This window comes from Oenanthe melanoleuca, chromosome 24 (assembly GCF_029582105.1).
Source record: "Oenanthe melanoleuca isolate GR-GAL-2019-014 chromosome 24, OMel1.0, whole genome shotgun sequence".
Lineage (NCBI taxonomy): Eukaryota > Metazoa > Chordata > Aves > Passeriformes > Muscicapidae > Oenanthe > Oenanthe melanoleuca.
In genome coordinates, this window is record NC_079357.1 from 5,843,850 (window position 1) to 5,871,725 (window position 27,876).

Below are 27,876 nucleotides of genomic sequence, written 5' to 3' on the forward strand. Positions count from 1 at the left end.
ATCTTTAGGAAATGTACAGAATCTCAGAGCTTCCCATTAAATCTGTTCTTGATGGCATTCTTCCTTAGGGAAAGGGATGGAAAACTGGGAGAAAAAAAATTGTGGCCAGCCTGATCCAGAAAAATCTGTCCCTGTGGCTTTTGCAATAAAATGTGAGAAAATTTGTCTCTAGGACCCAGTGTTCCCAATGAATGTGATTCTAGAAAAATCTCATCTTCAGGTCTTTGGGAGAGAGAAGGGCAGGTGATGTCTCATGAGGGCCAAAATTTGGGTAAGGGGAGCTTGGTCAGAAGCCCCCCATCCAAATTAAGAATAATTAATAGATATTTCCAAAATAATTTGCCTGGGGGAATAATGCCACAGGAGGGGTTTGGGGAGGGGGTTCAGTGGGTAAATGTCAGGGTGCTGGGGAGTGGATGGGTTTGGGGGGCTGGATGGAGGGAGGACTCGGAGGGAGTCAGGGCAGCCCAAGGGCACCGAGGCTGCCTCTGAATGTGTCTGGGACGGCAAAAGCCTTGGGGAGGGGAGGGGTGCGCGGAAATACGGAGGGGCAATATGTGCTGGGGGTAATACAGGTGCGGGGCAAAAATACAGCGGGAGATGGATAATGCTGGGGAGGCAGATGCGGTGCGGGGATGGGGCGGAGGGCAGAGGTGTCCCAAAGGTGTCGGGGCGGGGTCCGAGCGCTGTCCTGGGGAGGGTCCGATCACTGTCCTGGGGACCCGGCGGGGTCCGGGCTCTGTCCGAGCGCTGTCCGGGGGTCCCAGGGGGGGTCCGAGCTCTGTCCAGGGAGGGTCCGATCACTGTCCTGGGGACCCGGCGGGGTCCGGGCTCTGTCCGAGCGCTGTCCGGGGGTCCCGGGGGCTCCGGGGGGTCCGGAGGGACGAGGGGGGGCGGCTCCGTTTGCGGCCAGCAGGGGGCGCTGAGGGCAGCGCCGAGGGGGCGTGGCGGGGGCGTGGCTCGCAGCGGGGCGGGGCGGTGTGGGCGGGGCCGGGCGCGGGGGCGGGGCCCCGCGGGCGGTGGGCGGGGCCTGTCGGCGGCGGCGCGGCGGGGCCGGGCGGGCGGGCGGGCGGCGAGCGGCGGCCGCGCTGTCAGGCCGGTGTCGGTGTGATGAAGATTGGCGGGCAGGTAGGGCTGTCACTCACGGCGGGGCCGCCGCGCGGGGGCGGGCGGAGCCGCGGAGCCCGGCGGACAAAGCGGCGCGGGCGGCGGGGCACGTGCGGCGGCGGCGGCGGGGACACCCGCCACCCCCCATCCCCTCCGGTGCGGGAAGTAACTTGCCGTTCCCGCCGTCTCCCCGGCCGTGCGGGGCCGGGCCGGCGCGGCTGCTCGTCCCCGGTGTCCGGTTCCCCCCGGCCGGCCGTGCCGCTGCGGTTCTGCGCCGTGCCCCCCCGGCCGGCCGCGGGGGTTTTGGGGGGACGCGGCGATTGGGGCGGGGTGCGCCCCGTCCTCCGCATCCCCGGCGGCTGCGGCGATCCCGGGGGGTGTCCGGTGATTGCGGGTCGCAGCCCCCCCAACAAGTTGCGGAACCCCCGGAGGGTCGCGGGGCTTTTCGGGGGGGTCGCACCCCGCGGCTCCTCCCGCCCGCTGTGCTTTAGGGGGTCGCCACCCCCGGCCGGTTCCGGGCCCCCCTCCCGGTGCCGCGGGGGTCGCAGCCCCCCGTGCCCGCCGCAGTGACCGCGGGAGCCCCGGGCGCTCCGTGCCCTCCCTGGGGGCTGTAGCCCCCCGTTCCCCCTGCCATCCCCCGCTCCCGATCAGGGGTTTCAGCCCCCAGCCCGTCCCGACCCCAGCCCGTTTGGTGCCCCCCGTGCACGGGCAGGGTGGGGGCGGCTTTGCGGGGCACGCAGCGATCTCGGGGTGCCCCCAGGACAGCAGTGCCGCCTGGCAGGGCCTCCTGCGGGCCGGGCTGGCCGCCAGTGGCCCTGGCAGCGGTGCCGCATCCCGGGGCGATCCCTCCGTGGCCCCCGAGATCCGCCAGCGCCGCCTTCTGCCCCCAGCGCACCCCTCACCCCTGGAGCGGGACCCCTGGCAGCGCCCCCATATCCACAGGGCTGCACGGATACTCCAGAAATCCCCTTTAGTGCTCTGCAGCAATGCAGGGAGGGCTTCTTCTTAATAATAATAATAATAATAATTAGAATTATTTGCAATTTTTCCTTGCATTTTTTGCTGCATTTCCGTCTGCGGGAGGGTGGCTCCGCCGCTGGCATTGTGCGGCTCGGGAAGTTTTGCCCGGGGTTTGGGGTGTCCCTTCCCTCCGCTTCATCCCAGCCCTCGCCAGGTGTCCAAGCTCAACTTGGGCTCTTTGTTTGGGCTCTTCCCGGTTTTTCTCGCTCCCAAGGATCTTTTTTCCCACTATCTCGCCGCCCACCGGGTAACGGGAAACCCTAAACCCGGCAGGATATTTTCAAACTCCCAGCCGGGGAGATTAGCTTGAGGAAAGGGGGGGGATGGATTATTTTTGGCTGGGATGCGGGACAGCTGTCTGCCGGGGAGAAGCAGAAAATAGGAGAGGAAATGGCTTAATTTGGCTTTTTTCAACTTATTTTGCCTTTAAATCCTGAAAGGTTTTGGGGTTGGAGCGTGGAAAAGCAGTGTGTGGCTCGGTGGATGTGGTTTTGATGAAACTTTTGGACATCATGCCTCCAAAAGTGCTGACTCGGTGTGGCTGGCACCATCCCCTTGTGGAAAAGTGAAAAAAAAAAAAACCACCCCAAAATCTTTGGGGTCTGATTCTTCAGGGGCTCTTTCCAGCCTCATGTGGATGAGAGGGGTTTGGGTGAATCAATTTGGATTTTAGGTGATTTTGTTGAAAAAATAGCACCTTGTTTTGGGTCTAAGCTATATAGACACATGGATGATGGGATCAGGATTCCCCCTTATTTTTTTCCCCCCTCCTCCCTCCTATTTTATTTAACTCCCTGTGCTGAGATTCCTTCGTTAGGAGCAAAAGTTAATTGCTTGAGGCTAATTACTGGAGAGGTTAATAGGGGAGCTGGCAGTGTCAGGAGGAGGAGGAGATGCTCTGTTTTTAGCATCCCAAAATTGGGCTTTTTAAGGCACTTTGCAGTTCTTACCCCCCAAAGCCAGCCCTTAAGCCCCTCAATTTTAACCTGAGATTTTTATAATAGATATTTATTTATAAATAACATTAAACACTCTCTGATATCATGGGGCAAAGGAAAAAAAAACCAGGGAAAAAAGTGATGTTAAGCTTCCCCACTGAGCCTACAGGAACATATTTCATTTTCTCCCCATCATTTTTGGGAGTGGGAAATAAAGGAAATCTAATTTTTTATGGAAATCTCCTTTTCTTTAAGGAAATTGATTCTTTTGGAAAAGTTGCTCCTTTTTTTAGTGAAACTTTTTTTTTTATGGAATAGGATTTTTATTTTTAAAGGAAGTCGCCTTTTTTATTTTATTTTTTTAAGGAAATCTCATCTTTTTTTCCTTAGTTTTTTTTTTAAGGAAATCTCCTCTTTTGGATAAAATGCATGAAGTTTATTGAGAGAAGAATGTTTTACCCTTCTGGCACATCAGGAATAATTGTTTTTCCAACTCAAGGATAAAACAAGACCTTCATGGGGCAGCTTTGGATTTTGGGTGATTTTGGCTTTTCCAGGGAACTTCTGAATTACTTGTCTTTTTTTCCAAGCTGATGGACAGCATCTCTAAATCTCTGAGTGATAACAGGGTTTTTTATCCTCCCACATAACTTAAATATTGGCTTGGTCCTGCTGGGAAGAGCATCCTTCACCCATTCATCCTCAGGGATGCACATGGGTTTGTGTGATGGATTTTTGGGATGTTTCCTGCAGACATGGAGAGAATTAAGCCTGGGACACCCCAGTTTGGCAGAATTTATGTTCCTGGGAGCTGCTGTGGCTTGAAGGAATCAGTGAAATGAGTCAGGGTGATGGGATGGGGCAAGGAGCAGCAGCCCACACTTCCTAAAGTTGGGAGGAAACTTCTGCCACAATTAGGGATAAACTAAGGAAGGTTTGGTGTCTGCAATCCCAGTGGGAAAGCCAGATTGAGCATCAGGACCATCTTTATTTTAGATCATGGGTGCTGCTGATGCATCCCAGCATCCTGTCCCCAGTTATTCCCCATCCTCACTTCACTCCAGCATGTGGAAAGTTGCTTTTTTGGGGTGTTGGTGGGATAATTTACTGGATCCAGACAATCCCAGTTGCATTTAATATCCCATGCACTGGTGAATAACTTGATTCCCAAATAATTTTCGCCACCACCAAAGAGGGTGTTAACAAATGCCCTCTAATTAGCCCCAAAATAAATTAATTCCCAGCATCATTAGTCAGATCATTAAGATGCCAGCTCCAAATAATAATCTGGAAGGATGGGAATTAATCCCCAATTAAATTTAAACTCGGGTTTATCTCTGCCTCCAGCCTTGAAAGGACTGAGGTGGTGCTCCAGGTGATCCCAGGGGATGGGGTGGAGGATGCTCCCAGTGGGATGAGGTTGCCTTTGCCCAGCTGTGATTTGCAGCTGTATAAATAATAATAAAGGGAATTTGGCCTCAGTGCTTCCCAACTGCTTGATTATATCAGATTTTTTTGGCTTTTCCTCTTCCAAGCAGGAACACAAGCCCTGGGTACTCCCAACTCTGGTTAACTGGTGTCTGTTAAATAGCTGAGTTGTAAAAGACCTTCAAGACCATCAGGTCCAGCTGTGAAATCAACCACTAAACCACTTCCCAAAGCACCATGTCTACAGTTTTTAAGAACTGCTATTTACTTACTGCTTCCTATTATTTTATTTTAATTTAATTTTAATTTCATGTTATTTCTTATTTAATTTTTTGGATTATTTTCTTTTTATTTTAGATTACCTGGATTAGTTTTGTTTTTATTCTTGTTTCATTTTTTTATCTTAATTTGAAGAAAATGATTTCTTCATTATTATTTCATTACTTAATTTTTTTTTTTTTTTTTGGTTTATCACTATTTGGTTTTTTTTTTTTTTTACCTTGACTTTCATTTTCCAGGCCACCTTTCAGCACATCCCATACAAAGTAGAATCCCAAATATCCAGTTAGCCTCACCAAAAGGCCATAAACTCTCAGGTTTAAATCTGCAGCACTGCTGATGCCCCCCAAAAAACCAGATTATTTTGGTGCAGGTGGAGGAGAAAGTGAAACCCAACTTGTGATGAGGGGAAAAAAAATTCCCCATGAGTGTTCAATCCAGAGTTTTTGGCTTTAACAAGGTGTTACCAGAACTGTGAAAAATGTTATTACTGAACCCAGTTTTTGGCCAGGTTTTCCCTTCCCTGGCTGTGCTGGCTGCCTGGAGCCCTGCCAGAAATCTCAGAAAGCCAATTAAAAATAATCCCAATTTTGGACCAGTTATGGGAAGCTTCTCTTTTATTTCTTCCCCCATTTCATGTTGTTTTTTTTTTTTTTATTTTTTTTTTAAAGATGTGTTTGGGAGTGGAGTTTTGAGTGGGAAAATCCCATCAGGGAAGGGCTGGAGCAGCCTCAGCCTCCACAGGACCTGGGAGCTCCTGCAGAGCTTTTCTCCTTTTCTTTTTTTTTTTCTTTTTTTTTTTTTTTACTATATTTTGGGGGTTTTTTTACTATATTCTATTTTTTTTACTATATTCTATATTTACTATTTATCAGATTTTTTTACTATATTCCTTTGTCTTCTTTTCCCCATCTTTTTTCCCCTTTCTTTCCCCTTTTTCTGTATGTTTCCTCCTTTATTTTCTTTCCTTTTTCCTTCTTTTACAATTTTTCCCTTTTTTCTGTTTTATTTTCCTCTTGATTTTCCTTCTTTTCATTTTAAATTTTTTTTCTCTTCCTCTTCATTCCTTGTTTTCCACTCCTTTTTTTTTGTCCCCCTAAAAAACAGGGGGAATGTTTTTTTCCCTTTTCCCCTCTTTCTCCTATTTTTTTCTCCCTTTTCTGCCCTTTAATTTTTTTTTTTTTTGCTTTCTTCTTTCCCTTTTTCTTATTTTTTTAACTGCTGTTTTTTTCCTTTATGATTTTGCCTTTTCCCCTTTTCATTCCCCATTTTTGCCCATCATTTTTTGGCAGCCCAGCCCTGTTCAAGCAGCAAACTCAACATTCCCCAGCCCAGCAGCAAGGCAAAACTTGGCCAAATAATGAAAAAAAAAAAAAATCTAATATTGAATGGTAGCAGTTTCCTTTCCCACTCCCAGGATTTTTTGGTTGAGGCAGAACCATCACTCCCAGGTACATTGAGGGCACTTTATGGCTTTATAAAAACCTTAAAATGTTTTTTTTTAACACTACTTGAAGCTTCCAAGGCAAGTTTGAGAATAGCAATTACCAGCTCCCGGGTCCCTGGGCGAATTCCCACGGTGCTGCTGGATGTAAACCACTTTAGACATTTTTAATGCTCCTGAGCAATAAATTTAAAAGGGAATTTATTGTTCCAAGCTGCTAATTTCTCCATCCCAGTGCTGCTGCCTGTTGCTGCCGAGCTGGGAGCCTGGATGGAGATTTTGATGCTATCCCAGAAAAAAAAAAAGTCATTTTTTCTTTGCTTGGTTTGAAAATCCTGTTTGATTTTTCTCCTTTTCCCCCTGTTTTCTGTTTTTACCCTATTTGCATTATCTTGTGCTGCCTCTTTCCCAGTGAGTGAGGCTGAGCTGAGCCCTCTCCAGGTCTTGTGTTTTATTATCCCCTTCATCAGCTCATAATAAATAATTATAAATCCACTCCAGACCATCCCATGCTCTCCATCCCACCTCTTGCATCCTGCATCCCCTCCCTGACCAATTTAGATAGAAATATTCAAAATTCCCCCCAAAATCTGTATTCTGAGCAGATGAACTTGAGGAGTTTAAAAAAAAAAGAAATAATTCTTCTTATTTTTTTATCTCAATCCCAAGAAAATCCCATTTGTATAAAATGCCTGCAAAGGTCTTTTAATGCATTTATGTGAAGAAATTGGTTTCTTTATATCTTGGTGTCAGATCCAACATATAACTCCAGCAATTAATTAATTGCTCTAAAACAAAAATAATGAAGTGGGGCACTTTGTCAGTGGGATGGTAAAGAACAAACTTAACTTATCATAAAAAATGAACAATCAAAAATAAATAGTAATACATTCTCAATAACCAATAAAAAGTAAATAGTAAATAAGTAAAGATAATAACATGAATTAAATAATAAATTGTATCAATGGGTTGTTTTCCTGGGGTGATTTTTTAGATTTAGATTTTTCTGGATCCATATCCAAGTTCAGGGATGCTGGTGCCAGTTTTAGGAATGCCAGGGCAATTTTCATAGATTTTTAGTGATGCTCCTTCAATTTTAGGGGTGATGGTGCAACTTTTGGGATGCTGGTGCAGTTTTAGTGATGCTGGTGTGATTTTAGGGCTGCTGGTGCAGTTTTAGGGATGCTGGTGTGATTTTAGGGATGCTGGTGCAGTTTTAGGGCTGCTGGTGCCGTTTTAGGGATGCTGGTGCAGTTTTAGGGCTGCTGGTGCAGTTTTAGGGATGCTCGTGCAGTTTCAGGGATGCTGGTGTGATTTTAGGGATGCTGGTGCAATTTTAGTGATGCTGGTGCAGTTTTAGGGCTGCTGGTGTGATTTTAGGGATGCTGGTGCAGTTTTAGTGATGCTGGTGTGATTTTAGGGCTGCTGGTGCAGTTTTAGGGCTGCTGGTGCGATTTTAGGGATGCTGGTGTGATTTTAGGGCTGCTGGTGTGATTTTAGGGCTGCTGGTGTGATTTTAGGGCTGCTGGTGTGATTTTAGGGCTGCTGGTGCAGTTTTAGGGATGCTGGTGCAGTTTCAGGGATGCTGGTGCAGTTTCAGGGATGCTGGTGCAGTTTTAGTGATGCTGGTGTGATTTTAGGGCTGCTGGTGCAGTTTTAGTGATGCTGGTGTGATTTTAGGGCTGCTGGTGTGATTTTAGGGCTGCTGGTGTGATTTTAGGGCTGCTGGTGCAGTTTTAGGGCTGCTGGTGCAGTTTTAGGGATGCTGGTGCAGTTTCAGGGATGCTGGTGTGATTTTAGGGATGCTGGTCCAACTTTAAGGGCACTGCTGCAGTTTTAGGGGTGCTTATCCATTTTTTTGTGTTGCTCATCTGATTTTAGCAATGCTGCTGCAGTTTTGTGGGTGCTTATCCAAATTTGGGGCTACTTGTGCAGTTCTGGGGATTCTGATGCATTTTTACCATTTCTAGTGATGCTCCTCCAGCTCCTCCAGGCTGTGACTCCCCCAGATCAGGAACCCCCATGGCCTATTCCCCATTCCCACTATTTTCTCCTGGTCCCACCCCAATCCCACTGTCTCATGCATCACTTTTTATCAAGTTGTTTTTTACTCTCTTTGAGCATTTCAGTATTTTCTCCTCATACCAGGAGTCACTTTTTGCTGTTGGGGAGCTTTGCCTTCTTTTCAACATGACCTTTGCCATCTTAATCCCACCCTGTACCGTGCTAAATCATTCCTCCTTGCCTAAACAACCTCCAAAAGGTTTTTTTTTTTTTTCACTTTCTTGCTTCCCTTTTAAATTTAACACCCCAAAGAGTGGAGCTGAAGGTCCTGGTGAGAATATTTATGCTAAAACCACTAAATAAAGCGATTTAGTAGCATCTTTAATAGCTGAGTACCTGGCAAGTGGCCAAGGTTATCTCAAGGTAGAGACATCAGGGGGGTTATTTTCCCTGCAACCATTTATACAGGGATTTGGCTCAACAGGGGAAAAGCCAGAGAAATTCCCAGTGCTGTTATCCCTGCAGGAATTACTGGGAGTGTTCTCACCCTGAGTTAATTGTGCTTGGAGAGGGGCTCAGTGCAGCAGGGCTGGGATGAGTTGGGAAGGGCTCAAGGATTGGGAAGTGGCTGATCTGGTTTGGGTCTGAGTGTAAATCTGGGGAGTGATGGGGCTGCAAAATTCCCTTGGCAAGGTTCCCATCCCACTCTGGGGGCTGCTCCCCATCCCTTGGTGTCACCCCAAGCCCTGCTGCAGCACCCCTGGGCCCAGCAGCCAGAATTCCAGCCTTTGTTTCCTGTTCCCCAGCTCCCCTTCAGGAGGCTGGAGAGCTCAACAAGCCCCTCTTTGTGCTAATTTAATTAATGGCTGGGGCTGAGGGCAGTGGGGATGAGACTCTGAGGCTATAAATACCTGCTGGGGGTGTGTGGGGGCTGCCAGGCAGCAACTGAACCAGGATCTAATTAATTTCAATTGGATTCCAATTGACTCAGAGTAAAATCCGATGGATTGATTGATTTATGCTCCAAAGCCAAAGGTTGATTGGGTTCTAATGGGAAATTATCGATGGATCAATTTGGAATAGAAAGTCGTGAGTTGCTTGGCTTGTAATAAAAATTTATTGGGGGAGCAAATCGTGGCTTGATTGATTTATAATGGGAAAATGTTGCTTGATTGATAATAGAAAATAGTGGGTTGATTAATAGTAAAAAATTGAGGGTTGATTTATGCTAGAAAATGATTGGTGGATTTATAATAGAAAGTAATGGATTGATCAGGTTGTAACAGAAAATTATTGATTTGTAATACAAATATTGGTTGATCTGTAATAGAAAACTATCAATCAGTTGATTGATAAGAGGGAATTATTGTGCAGGACAGCAGTGTGAGTGCTGGGCAGCTTTGGGGAAGGAAAATCTTGTACCTCACAGCAAAGTGCAGCTGGTGATGAGCCTGTTCAGGAATTCCTGAAGGAAAATAACTTTTCTGATGTAAACTAACCATCCCAGTGGTGATTTCCAGGGAAAAACAACACTTGGATACACGTGCACAGTGTTTGAGTGCATGAGCTTGGTGGATTTTCAGTTTCCTGGAAAATTCCTTCTCCTGTGCTGGTTTTTTTTTTTTTTTTTTTTTTTTTTTTTTTTTTGTTTTGTTTTGTTTTTTTTTTTTTTTGGTTACAACCTGAATTTCAAACTTTACATTCCATTTGCAAGCAAGGATGGGGAAAAACATGGACATGGGTTCTCTAAAGCTGCAGCAATGGAGTCTAAAAGAAATTTGAAACTTGTTGCTGAGGGAGTTTTAGCTGCCAAAAGTCATGTTGATCTTCCACAGGAGATGCAGATGATTTTTCCAGATGATAAATTATCGTTTTCAATTAAGAGATTGGGATATGTTAGCAAACTTTTATAATGCAGTGTAGTATAATATATATATTTTATATATATAATATATGTAATGTATATAACATATATATTATAACAAATACAATTAATACAAGTAATAGAAATATATAAATAATATAATAATAGAAATATTTATAATATAAATAATAATATAAAGTTCTTTTAATGTAAAGTGAAATTTAGCAGTGACATGGCTGCAAGAATGAGGATAATCCTAAATCTGAGATTTTTGGCCCCAAATAGCAAAAATCCCCATTTGATTCATTGCACATTAGAGGAAAAAAATCAGTGAATAACAATTTTCCTCTGAATTTTTGCTATTTTGGCACATGGAGCATCACATCTTTCTGCTGCTCTGGGTAAGGAACCCTGAGCATGTCACTGGCAGGGACCAAGTGCAAAGTTTTAATTTATTTATTTTTAATGTCCTCAGGAAAACTCCCCAAATACAACATAAACATCCACAAATCCCTGGGTGATCCCAAGCTCTGGGCCTCAGCTGCATCTTTGTGCCCACTGTACCATTAATTAACAAGATTCCCAAATATCTGCCGAAATCCAAAGTGCTTTTCACCCCCTGCTGTGCATTTATTCCCCTTCCTGGAAATAAAACAAGGCAAATTGGGTGCCTGCTATTACATTTAATATTTGTTTCCATTCCCTTTAAGACGGGGTGTAGCCCCCGTTTATTTTCGGGATGCTGGCTCCGTGTCACATGAAACTGAGGGGAATTGTTGGTGAAATGATATCCCCAGCCTTAAAATAGCTGCGTGCCGGACCCGCAACCTGAGCCCGGAGCCTCGGGGCACGGCGGGGCCAGCGCCTCCCCCGGTGGCATCCCGGCTTTATTTACATGAGCTCGCTCCTCCTCTGGCTCTCGGGGCATCGGGCAGCTCGTGCCTGTAACCCTGCGTGGCTTTTCCACGTGGGCAGCCTGTAGCCTTGAGGGAAAAATCTGGGGATTGGGTATGTTTGTAGAGGGTGCCTGGTTTTCTCTGTGCGTGCAGGGAGCTGGAGCATCCCTGCTGCAGCCTGGATGATCCCTGTATCCTTGTTCACAGGGAGCTGGAGCATCCCTGCTCCAGCCTGGATGATCCCTGTATCCTTGTTTAGTGCCCCATGCAAAGGGAGCTGGAGCATCCCTGAGCAATCCTGGTCCAGTCAGGGTGATCCGTGTATGGTCCAGCCTGGATGATCCCTGTATCCTTGTTCACAGGGAGCTGGAGTATCCCTGCTCCAGCCTGGATGATCCCTGTATCCTTGTTTGGTGCCTCATGCACAGGGAGCTGGATGATCCCTGAGCAACCCTGGTCCAGCATAGGATGATGATCCTTGCTCACAGGGAGCTGGAGCATCCCTGGTCCAGTCAGGATGATCCCTGTATCCTTGCTCACACGGAGCTGGAGCATCCCTGGTCCAGCATAGGATGATCCCTGTATCCTTGTTTGGTGCCCCTGGATGATCCCTGTATGGTCCAGCCTGGGATAATCCCTGTATCCTTGCTCACACAGAGCTTGAGCATCCCTGAGCATCCCTGCTCCAGCCTGGATGATCCCTGTATCTTTGCTCACAGGGAGCAGGAACATCCCTGAGCATCCCTGGTCCAGTCAGGGTGATCCCTGTATCCTTGCTCACAGGGAGCTGAAGCATCCCTGGTCCAGCCTGGATGATCCCTGTATCCTTGCTCACAGGGAGCTGGAGTATCCCTGAGCATCCCTGGTCCAGCATAGGATGATCCCTGTATCCTTGTTTGATGCCTCATGCACAGGGAGCTGGATGATCCCTGAGCAACCCTGGTCCAGCATAGGATGATCCTTGCTCACAGGGAGCTGGAGCATCCCTGGTCCAGTCAGGATGATCCCTGTATCCTTGTTTGGTGCCCCTGGATGATCCCTGTATGGTCCAGCATGGGATGATCCCTGTGTTCTTGTTTGGTGCCCCATGCATAGTGAACTGGAGTATTCCTGAACGTCCCTGGTCCAGTCAGGATGATCCCTGTATCCTTGTTTGGTGCTCCTGGATGATCCCTGTGTCCTTGTTTGGTGCCCCTGGATGATCCCTGCATCCTTGTTTGGTGCCCTGGATGATCCCTGTATCCTTGTTTGGTGCCCCTGGATGATCCCTGTGTCCTTGTTTGGTGCCCTGGATGATCCCTGTGTCCTTGTTTGGTGCCCCTGGATGATCCCTGTGTCCTTGTTTGGTGCCCCTGGATGATCCCTGTATCCTTGTTTGGTGCCCCTGGATGATCCCTGTATCCTTGTTTGGTGCCCCTGGATGATCCCTGTGTCCTTGTTTGGTGCCCTGGATGATCCCTGTGTCCTTGTTTGGTGCCCCTGGATGATCCCTGTGTCCTTGTTTTGGTGCCCCTGGATGATCCCTGTGTCCTTGTTTGGTGCCCTGGATGATCCCTGTGTCCTTGTTTGGTGCCCTGGATGATCCCTGTGTCCTTGTTTGGTGCCCTGGATGATCCCTGTATCCTTGTTTGGTGCCCTGGATGATCCCTGTGTCCTTGTTTGGTGCCCTGGATGATCCCTGTGTCCTTGTTTGGTGCCCCTGGATGATCCCTGTGTCCTTGTTTGGTGCCCTGGATGATCCCTGTGTCCTTGTTTGGTGCCCTGGATGATCCCTGTGTCCTTGTCCCTGTGTCCTTGTTTGGTGCCCCTGGATGATCCCTGTGTCCTTGTTTGGTGCCCCTGGATGATCCCTGTACCTTGTTTGGTGCCCCTGGATGATCCCTGTGTCCTTGTTTGGTGCCCCTGGATGATCCCTGTGTCCTTGTTTGGTGCCCCTGGATGATCCCTGTGTCCTTGTTTGGTGCCCCTGGATGATCCCTGTATCCTTGTTTGGTGCCCTGGATGATCCCTGTGTCCTTGGTCACAGGGAGCTGGAGCATCCCTGGTCCAGCCTGGCATCATCCATCATTCCCATCCTCCCCAGTCCTGAGTGGCTCCTCAACAACAACAGTGTTTTTAAAATAATTATTCCCCCTTGGCATTTTCAGGAGAAAACATTGGGATTTTCCCCATAGGAAAAAGCTCTCTCAGAAATACTCCACACCCACTTTTAATCCCAGTTTTCCTAGAATGAAATCTTTGCTACTACCCAAATTTATGGGCAAAAGTTTCTTGTATATTTTTTTTGTTTGTTTTTGTTTTTTGTTGTGTTGTTTTTTAAATCCAGAGGGAAAGTTTGGGATGAACCTTATCTCCATCCTTTTAGGAAAAGGGATATTTGTGCACTGGGCAAGCAAAAATCACAAAGTAATTAAATTTCTACTGGGGTGAAGCAGAGCTGGGGAAAAAGTTGGATGGGAGAAGGTGAAAATAGGGATTGGGAGTCCCTGGGTGTTGTCCCACACCAGCATCCCTGTCTTGCTGGGTTAGAGGTTTTAAGTTTGTCCCTGCTTTGAGGTGAGGAAATTGTTCTCCTTTTTCTATGGGAAAATAAAAAGGAAAAAGAAAATTGGTTTAAAAAAAGGAAGCAGAGAAGGAAAAATGGTAATGAACAACAAAAAAATTTAGTGGAGGGGGAAGAAAATAGAAGTAAAAAGAAACTTGGGGAAGGAGAAAAATGAAAAGAAAAAGGAAAATGAAAAAACGAAATCGGTTAAAAAGAAAGCAAAACTGAAAAAAAAATGGATTAAAAGCAAAAGGGAAAATAGGGAAAATACAGAAAAAGAAAATTAAAAGGAAAATTGGTGAAAGAAAATCAAATTGGGAAAAAATCAAATAGAAAAATATCAAAAGAGAAAATAGGAAAAAAAAAAAAAGAAAAGAAGGAAAATTGGAAAAAAGAAATTTAAAAGGAGATAAAAAGCAGCTCTCCCCCAGCTGAAGGCAGAGTTCTCCAGCATCTCCATCTCTCAGGAGTTCCCCCCTCTGCTGCTGCTCTTGGCTCTCAGCTCCCCAAATTCAGGAGCAGGGCAGCTCCTGCTTGGCCCAGCAGTGACCTCGGGGTGCAGCACCCCCCTGCTGTTCCAGGCTTCTGTTCCATTCCCAAGCTGGGATTAAGTGGACATGATTTCTTCCCACAGCCCATTAATTTTGGTTTATTGCTGGCCTGATGGCCATTACCCTTTTTTTTTCCCCTTGCCAGCTCCTTCCCCCATTAGGTTTGTACAATTAGCAAAACACGAGCCATTAGTGCAGCGTGGGGGCTGCAGATGGGATTTTGGGAGGTGCTGATGCCACTGAGGCATCCCAGGGGCTGCCCCACAGCCACAGGGGGGCAGAACCCACTGCAGGCAGGATTTTGGGATGCACATCCCCTGATTCTTCAGGATTTTGGGATGTGCATCCCCTTATTCTTCAGGATTTTGGGATGTGCATCACCTGCTCCTTGAGGATTTTGGGATGCACATCCCCTGATTTTTGAGGATTTTGGGATGCACATCCCCTGCTCTTTGAGGATTTTGGGATGTGCATCTCCTGATTCATGAGGATTTTGGGGTGTACATCCCACGATTTTCAGGATTTTGGGATGCACATCCCCTGATTCTTCAGGATTTTGGGATGTGCATCACCTGATTCTTCAGGATTTTGGGATGCACATCCCATGATTCTTCAGGATTTTGGGATGTGCATCACCTGCTCCTTGAGGATTTTGGGATGCACATCCCTTGCTCTTTGAGGATTTTGGGATGTGCATCTCCTGATTCATGAGGATTTTGGGATGTGCATCTCCTGATTTTTGAGGATTTTGGGATGTGCATCCCCTGATTTTTGAGGATTTTGGGATGCACATCCCCTGATTCTGGAAGATTTTGGGGTGCACGTCCCCTGCTCCTTGAGGATTTTGGGATGTGCATCCCCTGATCCCTGAGGATTTTGGGATGCACATCCTTTGCTTCAGCTGGATTTTGAGATGTGCATCCCCTGATTCTTCAGGATTTTGGGATGCACATCCTCCGCTCCAGGCAGGATTTTGGGGTGTACATCCCACGATTTTCAGGATTTTGGGATGTACATCCTCTGCTCCAGGAGGATTTTGGGATGCACATCTCCTGTTCCAGGCAGGAGTTTGGGATGTACGTCCCTTGCTCCAGCTGGATTTTGGGATGCACATCCCCTGATTCTTGAGGATTTTGGGATGTGCATCCCCTGATTCTTCAGGATTTTGGGATGCACATCCCCTGCTCCTGGCTGGATTTTGGGATGCACATCCTCTGCTCCATGCAGGATTTTGGGATGCACATCCCCTGCTCCTGGCTGGATTTTGGGATGCACATCCTCTGCTCCATGCAGGATTTTGGGATGCACATCCTCTGTTCCATGCAGGATTTTGGGATGCACATTCCCTGATTCTTCAGAATTTTGGGATGTACATCCCCTGCTTCATGCAGGATTTTGGGATGCACATCCCCTGATTCTTGAGAATTTTGGGATATGCATCCCCTGATTCTTCAGAATTTTGGGATGCACATCCCCTGCTCCTTGAGGATTTTGGGATGCAGATCCTCTTCTCCTGGCAGGATTTTGAGATGCACAACCCCACTCCAGGCAGGATTTTGGGAGGTGCATCCCCTGATTCTTGAGGATTTTGGGATGCACATCCCCTGATGCTTGAGGATTTTGGGATGCACATCCTGTGGGCAGAGATTGAGGCTCTCAGGGTGTGTGGGTGAGCCCAGGTCCTTTCAGGGCACCCAAATTAATGACCTCATCAGAGTGCCCAAATCAGAAAAGTGCCCTAATTAGCAAAGACCCTGGCATGGCACCCGAATTTACAAAAACTAAATTGGTACCCCAGTCATCAGAGATGCTTGCAAATTAAAGATTCCAGCCAGGCCCCTAATTAGAGATGTTTGGGGGGTACCCAAATCAGCCAAGGTCCTGGGAACTCCCTAATTAGCCCAAGGTGCTCCTGAATTACAACACCCACACACCAAAGGTCCATGCACAGCACCCAAATTCCAGATTCTGTTCTCACTTTTAGCATGGAAATCCCCCAAAACTTCCCCAAAAGGAAATTCCCCAAAACTCCAAAGTGTCAAACATCCTGCACTGCTGGGCTGGTCACTCCCATCTCATCCAAAAATGGATTTTAGCTCATCTGATGCCCAAGGTCTGTAATTCCCATCCAAGCTTGGTGCCCATCAATAGTTTTCCTTAAAATCAGAGTAAAATCTGACCTTCAGATGAAACCAGATTTTAAATAAAACTAGTCTATCAAATTTTTAATTTTTTTTTTTTTAGCCTGAGAGTGGGATCTGGTAAGGATCTTTAAAGGATAAACCCTTTTTACCTGAGAAAAATTAAGTAGGTTTTGCTCAAAACTCATAGAAAATTTGTGGCAGAAGTTGGACACAGTAAGTTGAGCCCAAGATGTTAAAAAATTGATGGATATTAAAAAAAAAAATTCAAATAATTGTATTAACTGCAGCCTCTGAATCAAGTTTAAGTTAAGGGCAGTGCAAATAATATAGTGTCTATATCAATATAGATATAGATATAGATTTTTTTTTATTTATAGGGGATATAAAATATATAATGTTGGGGAATGTATTTAGGAATAGAAAATATTGGGAAATAAAATATATTGAATATTCCCTGTATGTATGTAGGGAAATACAATGTTTTATACATCTTTATGTATATAAATATGGAATATTGGGGAATATAATGGAATAACATATTTGGGAATGTAATATATGGAGAATATATGTACTGGGCCCTGCCAGCTGGGATTTAATTGGCATTTCTCAATTACCTGCAGCTCTGTGTGACATCAGGTGGGTCATTCCTTCAGTGTCCATCATCACCCTGCTCCATCTCCTCACTCCAGCTGGGTGGAGTTTTCAGTGAGCTCATCTTCACCCTGCACCTAAAAAACTCCCAAAATTCCCAGGTTTTAGGTGGTGATGGCAATTCTGAGTCCTTCCTCCAGACTGGTGGGAGTGGAAATCATCATTTTAGGGATGCTCAAACTTGGAGCTGGTGGGAATCATCATTTTAGGGATGCTCAAACTTGGAGCTGGTGGGAATCATCATTTTAGGGATGCTCAAACTTGGAGCTGGAGGCTGCTCCCAGGGTGCAAGTCCCTAGGGATTCCTCTTGAACAAGAGATGTATAAATATAATTATAGATATAAAACCCAGGAGTGTTCACTGGGCACCAATTTTACAAGGTTTTGGCTTTTTTTCCTCCCATTTTTAAGGCATTCCTGGCAAGGGGAAGGCTTGAATTTTACATGATGTCCTATTAAAGCAGGAGGTTAAATGAACAGCAGGTCCCTTCCCACTCCTCTGGCTGTGTCAGCACCTCCAGGGCTCAGCCCTGGTGAATTCTGAAGTGGCCCAGCTCGTGCTCTCAGCTGTTTTAGGTTTCCCTGCAGTTCTGAGGTGCCTGGGCAATGCCCTTGGTGTTCTGGCACGTGGGTCATTAGGGACCAGTGCACAGCTTTGAGGTAAAAAACCCTCCTGTCAGAGCTGGGAATAATAACAAAATACCTTAAATAACTTTAAAAATGCTGTTTGCATCTCTCAGGGATGCAGGCACATCATCCTGTGGGTACCACTCTGATCCCTCTCAAATTTTGGGGGTTGCTGCGCCCGCACCTCCAAAATACATTTTCTTTTTTTTTTTCCCTGTTTTCTGGGGTGATGAAACGAAAAGCTAATTGCAATTTGCATGATGCAATCAAGGTGAGCTGATGAGATGCTCAAGGGCTTTTAGGCAGGCACAGAGGGGGTGGGGTGGGGGTGTGGTGTCCTCCCTCACCCCCCCATCCTGGGGTGCTGCCTGTTGGAGCACCACTCTCGATTAATGGCTCTGGTTAATCACCCCCCTGTCCAGAGCTGGATTGTCTTACAGATAATTTCGTTTGCCTAACGAGATTTTCACTAATTAAATCTCCTTTCAGTTGGTGAGGCTCTCCCTGCTGGATAAGGGGAAATGTTTGTGAAGCCAGCGCCGCTCCCGGCTAAATAAACCTTTCCACTTGGCTACTGAAAAATTCCCACTGGGAATGCAGGATGCAAACACTGCTTTGGTGAATTAATTAATTCTTGCAGCCCTGAAAATGCTTTTCCACCCCCCACCAAAAAAAAAAAAAAAATTTAGAGGAGTTGCTCCCTGCAATCCCATTATGGTCAGACTTTGGGATGCTGTGCTCCAAAATAATAGATGGATTTCTGTTCAAAGTACCAAATTCCAGAGGGCTTGAGCTGGAAAAGGCAGAGTGGGGTTTGGAGCCTCAAAAGTAGCCCTAAAATCATCATTAGTGTCTTGTGGTGGATTTGTTGAGGAATAAATTGGTTTTTCTCCAAAGAGCCAGAATGCCAGTATAGCAGAATCCTGCAGAATGAGGAAAATGAGTTCAGGAAATTCAGGAAGGAAGTTCTTGCAAGTCCCATTCACTCCCAAGTTGTGCATCTCTGTGTCAAGGTGTTGGTTTTTCTCCTAAAGATTCCTAGTTCTGCCAGTCTCCATGGGAATCTCTGAGCAAATTCACTTTGGATTAAATAGAATAGAATGGACTAGAATAGATCCTTGTAAATGAGATATTCCCAAATAGCTCAAATCCTGTTATTTCTCATTTATCTCACTTGAGATCCTGAATGGAGATGTTTTCCATCTCAGGTTATATTCCACATTTCTCTCCAATGGGAAGTCATCCTTCAGGTTTTGGATTTTTTTTTTTTTTTTACTGGGTGTCTTTAGGGGCTGTGTTGGGACTTAAAATACTTAAAATGTTTTATATAAAATAGGGGCTGAACCATGGGTTTTCAATAGATTCCATATTGTGCATGTATTTATATAATTGTATGATAAGATATGCAATGTATATAATATCAGTGGTATATTATGTAATAAATACATGAGATATTGTAGATTATGATAGATATAAAATATCTAATATAGCTTTAGAATATAATTACTATGTATGAGAATTATGGTAATAGATAATATAGACTGTAAAAGATAAAATACAAAATATAATATAGACTATATAGAATATATTATATGTGATACAGTATTATTACATATAGGATAAGTTATGTTATCTCTGTGTTTTATATAATAAATAATATAGATAACAATTATATATGTGTATATATATAGTATTTATATATAAAATATATATAAATATATATTTATATATATTTATACATATTTTATATATATAAAAATAAACTGTTAATTCACATACTATTTATAATATATAGTTAAACCATAGATAATAGATAATATATAGGTAATAGATAATATATACAATATATTAGCAATACAGAGTTGTATATGTATTATTTATAACTGTATATTTAAATATATTATTAAGTAATTTTTTCTTTTTGAGAGAAAAAAGTGAATTTCAGGAAATTGAATGGGATTAAGTTAAGAGAATGAAGTTTGGATTTATTAAATTGTTTGACAGATGCACCTTGGGCATCCCAGGGGCTGCACCCACCATGGGCAGTGCTCAGGAGTGTTTCACACAATTATCAGTTTGGTCTGTTTACATATCAGGGGTTAATTGTGCAATTACAGCTCCAGGTGATGAACTCCCATTCCCCCAGTTTGCTCCTCCCAGTTGATATTTTGTTTGGTTCTCAGGCTACAAGGATTATTTTGGGTGACCAAGCTGTGAGGAGTTTGCTGACACTGCCTGCAGCTCAGAGTTACACACTAAGGCACTGCAGGATTTGGAAAACAGAAAAGTTAAAAAATTCATATATTTGGAGAATAGAAAAGCTAAAACTGAAGGCACCACCTGATGCTCTGTGCTCACTCCTTGCTCTCACCACACTCCACAACTCCCTCTCCTCCAAAATATCCCAATTTCCCCCCAATTTTCCTGAGTTTTTCCCACTTCCCAGCCTGCTGGTACCCACTGGAGCATCCTGGTGGTGGAGGCATTTCACACCTCCTAAATATTTGTGTGTGTGGCTTTGCAGAATATTTAATAAGATCTAGTAATATTTTATGCTATTCAATAACATTTGATGTATTTGAAAGAATTTTACATAATTTTAAATAATTTAATATTATTTAATATTGTGGTGTGAGCATCACCTGTGGCTTGTGGAAGGCACCAATGCTAAAAAAGTCACAGGGAGAATTGTAATAAATCCCTTTGGGAGCAAAAGAATTGGTGACTGAGGAGAAATATGGAAAAGTAAAAATAAAATAAATGAAGAAAAAAAAAAAACCAATGTATTAACGAAACATTAACTCCCAACATGAGCTGACTGGGGGATGCTCTGCTCCAAAATCCCACTCGAAGGAAAAGAGAAGAAAATAAAAATGTTTTATCTCTGCTCCCATTCTGTGATAATGATCTTAACAGAGTTGGGAACTGGCAAGGAAAAAACGTGGGTGGTTTTTAAATGAAAGTTGCCTTTGCTCCAGAGGGCTGGGGCAGATATTGGGATTATTTGACCATTTGGGGGGATATTTTATTATTTATTCAATATATTTTATTATTTTTGAGATGTAGTTTGTTATTTATTTGGGGGTTTTTGTTATTTATTTAGGCTTATTTTAATAATTTAATTTGGATATTTTACTATTTTGGTGGTATGTTGTTTTTTATTTTATTTTTTATATTTATTCAGTGGTATTTTGTTCTTTATTTGTGTTATTTTATTATTTTGGGAGAATTTTGTTATTCATTTTGGGTATTTTTATTTTGGGAGTATTTTGTGAGTTATTTGGGGTGTTTTATTATTTTAGGGGCATTTTGTTACTTGCTCTGAGCATTTTATTATATTGGGGGTGTTTTTGTATTTATTTTGAGCATTTTATTTTTTCTGTATTTTATAATTCATTTGGGGTATTCTTTAATTTTAAATTTTTAACTTATTTGGAGGTATTTTATTATATTTTGGGGGTGTTTTGTTATTTATTTATGTTTGTTATTTTTTAATGTATTCTATAATTCATTTCGGGTATTCTTTAATTTTAATTTTAATTTTTTAAACTAATTTAGTGGTGTTTTATTATATTTTGGGGATGTTTTGTTATTTATTTTCTTATTTATTTTATCTGTATTTTATAATTCATTTCAGGTATTCTTTAATTTTAATTTAATTTTTTTAAACTAATTTGGAGGCATTTTATTACATTTGGGGGGCGTTTTGTAATTTATTTGGTGCATTTTATTTTTTCTGTATTTTATACTTCATTTGGAGTATTTCTAAATTTTAATTTAATTTTTAAGCTTATTTAGAGGCATTTCATTACATTTTAGGATATTTTTGTCATTGAGAAGAACATTTTAGGAACTATTTTATGATTTTGGTGGATATTTGACATCCTGATCAGGCTTTGTTGGCTTTTCCCAGCTGCCCCAGCAGGACTTTCTTTTGTGCAGACACCCATTGAAAGGAGATTTTATTTTATTCTATTTTAAGGGTGCTTTTCTGGTGCAAACCCTTTTTTGGGGGAGTTTTTTTAGGGTACAAACCCCTTTAATTCAAACCCCTCTGTGAAGAACTTTATTCCTCAAAACTCTGCTTTAAGGAGTTGTTTTTTTTTACTGAAAACCCCTTCTAGTAGTACATTTTTGGGTGCAAGCCCCTATTTTAAGAACTTTTTTGGGGTACAATTCCTACTTGAAGGGCCTTTTTTTTCAGCAAACCTTTGCTTCAATTCCTTTTTTGGGTGCAACCCCCTCATTTTATTTATTTTTTTTCCCTGCAAACCTTTGCTTCAATTCCTTTTTTGGGTGCAACTCCCTAATTTTATTTTTTTTTTTTTTTTCTGCAGACTCTTTTGGAGGAGCTGCTAAAGCAACATTGGGTTGGGATGAGAATGGGACAAAGTGAGGATGGTTTTGCAAGGGATGGGGATTATTTGGTGGAAGGAGAAAAGATTTTAGGAGCAAAGAAGGAACCAACCAACAGCTGCTTGTGTTGGGTTTTGTGTAGGATTTAACCCTTTTCCCCCAAATCCACATCCTTCATGCTTTTTGGCCTTAATGTAAATAGTACAGGTTTTGCAAAAATAATTGTATTTTCCATGTTCAACACCCCCTCCTCTGATGAGGAGAAATTCCTGGTACCCAATGATGCTCCTCAGTGATGTCTCATGAGCAAAATATCACTTTTAAGTTGTTTTTTTTTTATTTTTGGCTTTAATTCCACCTTGGAACAGGTGATGGAGAAGCATCACAAGCATCCCTGTGCACAGCATCTCCCATCCCAATAAAGGAACCAACCAACAGCTGCTTGTGTTGGGTTTTGAGTAGGATTTAACCCTTTTCCCCAAATCCACATCCTTAATGCTTTTTGGCCTTAATGTAAATAGTGCAGATTTTGCAAAAATAATTGCATTTTCCATGTTCCACACCCCCTCTCCTGATGAGGAGAAATTCCTGGTACCCAGTGATGCTCCTCAGTGATGTCTCATGTGCAAAACATCACTTTTAAGCTTTTTTTATTTTTTGCTTTAATTCCACCTTGGAACAGGTGATGGAGGAGCATCACCTCTGCACAGCATCTCCCATCCCAATAAAGGAACCAACCAACAGCTGCTTGTGTTGGGTTTTGAGTAGGATTTAACCCTTTCCCCCCAAATCCATGTAATTAATACTTTCAGGTCTTGATGTAAATAATACAGATTTTACAAAATGTTGCATTTTCCATGTTCCACACCCCCTCCCCTGATGAGGAGAAATTTCTGGTACCCAATGATGCTCCTCAGTGACATCCCGTGAGCAAAACCTTTTATTTTTTTGCTTTAATCCCACCTTGGAACAGGTGATGGAGGAGCATCCCTCTGCACATCATCTCCCATCCCAATAATTTTTTTTGCTCCTGCTGGCTGCATACAGGTGGGGGGAGCCTTTTCCCTGCTGGTTTTTGAGTCAAAACCCCCAAACTTTTCTCCACTTCCCCCCCACTCCTCCGCGCCGAGCGCTCGCCACCCCGCTGTCTGTTTTTCCTCACCGAGGTTCAGTTCTAATTATGTTGATTTTCTCCAGCCCACCCCCCTCCTGGCAAGCTTATTAGGGGGAATATTTTTATTTATTATCATTTTGCCCAACTCCTGCCAGCATTTCCAATTACTCTCGCCGCTTCCTTGTAATTGTCTTTCCGTAATGGCTGCGAAACAATTGAGCTAAATGAGGTGGCTCAGGCAAGATGAGGGTTTCACTTCATTAAAGGCTAATGGATTCCCAGCTCCAGCTCTGTGGGCAAAAAAGAAAAAAAAGAAAAAAAAAAGAGAGAAAAGATTAAAAAAAAAAAAAATAGAGATTTAAACAACTTCTTTTATTTTATTGGGAGAGCTCGCCCCGGTGCGCCGTTGCTCAGGTGTGAAGTGGGTTTTCCCCAAAAATCTTCTAGGGGGATTTTTAAAAGTTATTTTTCTTTAAATTTCTTCTAATTTGTAACAACTGGTTTCCTTTTTTTTTTTTTTTTTTTTTTTTTTTTTTTTTTTTTTTTTTCCTATGTATATACTGATAAATTATATTTATTGCCATAAATATTATTATAGAATAAATATTATTACTTTACATAGCAATGTAATAATGTTGATATAGAATCTGCACTGAGTGAATATAATAGACAAATATTTATAAATAATTAAATAACTGCATGGCATAGGTCTTAAGTGGGTTTTCCCCAAAAATCTTTCAGGGGGATTTTAAAAAATTATTTTTCTCTAAATTGCTGCTAATTTGGAAAAACTGGTTTCCTTATTTTCTTTTTTTTTTTTTTTCTATGTATATACTGATAAATTATATTTATTGCCATAAATATTATTATAGAATAAATATTATTACTTTACATATCAATGTAATAATGTTGATATAGAATCTGCACTGAGTGAATATAATAGACAAATATTTATAAATAATTAAATAACTGCATGGCATAATCCTATATTGCAGGAATTAGGATCTATTCACGTTGATATATTTATTTATAATGCTTGATATTGAGTGATACACTGATTATAGAATATGTATTAGATTGCTGTATAATGCTTGATACAATAATTAGTTATTATCTTGCTATATATATTATGTATTATTTACTATATATATAATAGTCTATTATTTATAATAGCATTAATTAGAAATACTGTATTTATATATATATATTTCTCAATATTGTCTATTTATTACTATAAAATTTCCTTCCTGCTACCAGAAATTGGCCCCACAGGCAGGGGTAGGGACAAAGCTTTGGGGGTTTTGGCTGAATTTTTGAGTCTCACTGGGTGTTAGTTTTGCTCCCCAAGCAGATATTATTTCAGTGTTGTTTTTCTTTCTAAAAACCTTTTGGTTTTGAAATTTCTCCCATTTTATTCCCATCCTTCCTCTTCCTTTTCCCTTCTTTTGTGGGATGTAGATGGACCTGGGGACCATCCTGGTACCTTGTGGAGTTGGATGTCACAGCTCAGGGTTGGGTTTTTTGTGGAAGTTTGAGAAATAGATGAGAAGCAGCCAAATTTCATCTATTTTTATATATATTCATCTATATTCATTTATATTCTATATTCATCCATATTTATTATATATATATCTGACTTATGAAAGTCATATCTATATCTATATCTATATCTATATCTATATCTATATCTATATCTATATCTATATCTAATCTATATCATCTATATCTATATATTTATATAATTAATATACAGGTTATAATATTTCTATTCCATTGTATCCAGCCATTGGATCCTTTATATTGGATATTATATATAAATATATATGTTGGAGTGTGTTTGATATATTACATTATATCCATCAATTGGATTATGTTATGATTATTTTTAATAATAATAATGATAACAATAGTAATTTTCATATATATATTTATATAAATATATATGTATAGGATATAGGATATGGGATATATAATATATATATATATATAGGATACACATTTAATATTTTGGATATATTACAATATATCCAGCCACTGGAAATATTAAATAAAGCACTGCATGTATTATATCCTTATAGCCACACTATTATATAAATCTAATTTTATAGCCATTGGAAATATAAAGTATAATATATCCAATATATTAATCCAACATATACACATCTTTTTTCTGTATATTTTCTATGTATTTTTTCTCTCCTTTCCCCCCTTAATATCCTCTCTATATGTATAGGATGGGTATATAAGTGTTCTTTTAAAGTGTATATATAAATATATATTTAAAAAAATATATAAATATATATATATAAATAAAAAAAAATATAAAATGATCCACTTATCTTTATCTTGGATGCTGCTCTTTGCATATTCATCATGCTAAAGAACTCCAACTCTTCTGGGTGTTAAACCACTGAAATATGGATTTGTCTACCAAATCAGGGGAGCAAATCTTTTATTATCTCAGGAAAAGCCATTTTTTTTAAATTTAAAAATGCCTCTGAACCCCTCTTGACTGGCACTGCCAATTTCCTAAAGCTCTGCCTTGCACACATCCCGTGTCTCCCCAAAAAACTGAGAAGAAAATTAAAAAAATAAAATAATAATTTTGGACATAGGGGCAAGGGTGTCTCGATATAAATACATTGCTGTTCTCATAGTAATGGAAATATTGGAAATACTGGAAGTACTGGAAATATTGGAAATATTGGTAATATTGGAAATATTGGAAATATTGAAATATTAGAAATATTGGAAATACTGGAAATATTAGAAATACTGGAAATATTAGAAATACTGGAAATACTGGAAATATTGGAAATATAGGAAATATAGGAAATACTGGAAATGTTGAAATATTGGAAATATAGGAAATACTGGAAATATAGGAAACATTGGAGATATTGGAAATATTGGAAGTACTGGAAATATTGGAGATACTGGAAATATAGGAAATATTGGAAATACTGGAAATATTAGAAATACTGGAAATATAGTAAATATAGGAAATACTGGAAATATTGGAAATATAGGAAATATTGGAAATACTAGAAATACTGGAAATACTAGAAATATGGGAAATACTGGAAATACTAGAAATATTGGAAATATTGGAAATATAGGAAATATTGGAAATATTGGAAATACTGGAAATACTGGAAATATGGGAATTATTGGAAATCTCATCCTTCCAGCAGCTATGGGAAATTCCCACGTGCTGCTCCCACCCACGAGCTCTCCCAAAGAGATAAAAGGAGAGAAAATTGGTTTAAAACCTTGCAAAATGTATCTTTTCAAGACACTGCCTGAGCTGCCAGCACAGAGATTTTTCCTCCAAAAAATGGCATTTTTAGGCAATTTCTGAAGCTGTGGGAAGGTGGCGACTGCCTTTGCCAAACTGGGGGGACAGCTCAGCTTCCATTTAACAAACTTCAGCTGTGAGGCTTGGGAAGGAGGATTGGGGTGGCAGAGCACCTAAAATTGGGGTGGCCAAACTGGGGCCAAAAATTTGGGGCAAATCTGTGGATTTTTGGCCCAGCAGCTGCCAGCTGCTGCTGCAGAGCCCCATTAACCAGTGCTCTGCTCATTTTCACCCTGCCCTGCTGGGGCTCCTTGGCAGCTGGCACCAGCCCAGGGAGGATGTTTTTCCAGCATCCTCATCCTCATATTGAGCAGCTGGGTTTGGGGGTTGCATCCCTCCAAGCTTTCAGCCTTCTGTATTTTTTGAAGATTTTGAGGCTGTGGGCTTTCCTTTCTCTTGGAATGCAAGCACCATTTTAATCATCACAATAATTCAGGATATTATTTGGGATTATTTTGATGATGCCAGGCTGGTGCAACTTAATTATTGCAGTCATGACCTTGCTGGGATGAGTGACCAGACGGCCAGGGATGCTCACTTCCCAAAAAAACCCAGGGCAGACTTGATGCAGGGTCTCCTGATGAAGTCAGCACTTCCCAACTTTAATTAGGCACCCCTCATTAAGCAGGAGGCTCATAGAACTGTGGCCCAAACTTCTCCAGTGCTGGACTGTGACATTGCAGCACTTGAATGCGTGGAAAAAGAGGCTGGAGGGGTTGCAGAGCATCACATCTCACCCTGTCAGAGCTGCATCCTTGTCAAAATAATTAGAAAACCATTTTGCAATTAATACTTTTATAGGATGCAGCCTCGAATGGGGCTTTAGCAACACTTAGGTCTTAATTTATCTTCACCCCAGGGAAGAAAATATTGTAATGTGGCTTCCTTGTATTGAAAGCTGAACAGAGGAATTGATTGCTGACCAGTTTGGAAACTGGGTGTAACTGGGGTGGGTGGTTGGGGACTGGGATTTTCCTCCAGCTGTTGCATTGCTATTGGGTTTGCAGGAAATCCAGGATTTTTTGCAGCTTTCTGTTTCCTAGTGTTGTTTCTGAGGCTTAAATCTAGCTCAGGTGTGCCAAGGGAGTGGTGAAAAATTTTATGTTTCCAGGAAAAAAAAAAAATCACCTATTTTTTAAAATAGAAAAAAGATTTTATAATATAAAAGAAGAAAAGGAAGCAGTGAACTGGATTTCAAAGGATGAGGCTTTTAAATAATTTTGTTTTTGAAGTTGGGTAAAGACTGGACTCTGCACTTGAGACATCTGATTTGCCAATACAGAGAGGTGTCAAAAAATCCCCAAACCCCTAAAACCACCCAAATCTTGAGGTTTTCTGATGAGCTCAAGAAGTAAATACGGAGTTTTGGTTGGTTTGGTTGGTTGAAAGCTGAATATCCCTTCAAAAGGAGCATCACCATTTAACAACCCAACCCTGTGCTGGGTGCAGAAGTTATTAGCAGTGTGTTTTGCAAGAAATTTTCAATGAAAAGCACTTTTTTTAGCAAAAGACACTGAATTTATGTGCTGGAGCTGTGTTATGAGTGAAGT

The 27,876-nt window shown here is 42.2% G+C and overlaps 2 protein-coding genes across 4 annotated transcripts in view; one reads left to right on the plus strand and one right to left on the minus strand.

The window, feature by feature from the left end:
- Window positions 1-800: 800 nt before the first annotated feature.
- On the minus strand, window positions 801-1,457 carry LOC130262407 (basic salivary proline-rich protein 2-like). Its single transcript, XM_056509500.1, has 2 exons — window positions 1,146-1,457; window positions 801-1,088 (listed from the first exon to the last, which is right to left on the minus strand). The coding sequence occupies exons 1-2, from the start codon at window positions 1,455-1,457 to the stop codon at window positions 801-803; spliced, it is 600 nt and encodes a 199-aa protein (XP_056365475.1).
- PKNOX2 (PBX/knotted 1 homeobox 2) overlaps window positions 1,042-27,876 on the plus strand; it is a 91,590-nt gene continuing 64,755 nt past the window's right edge. For all 3 annotated transcript variants that reach the window (XM_056509794.1, XM_056509795.1, XM_056509793.1), the window contains exon 1: window positions 1,042-1,128. The gene's annotated coding sequence lies outside the window, so the exon portion shown is untranslated. The remainder of the gene's footprint in view (window positions 1,129-27,876) is intronic.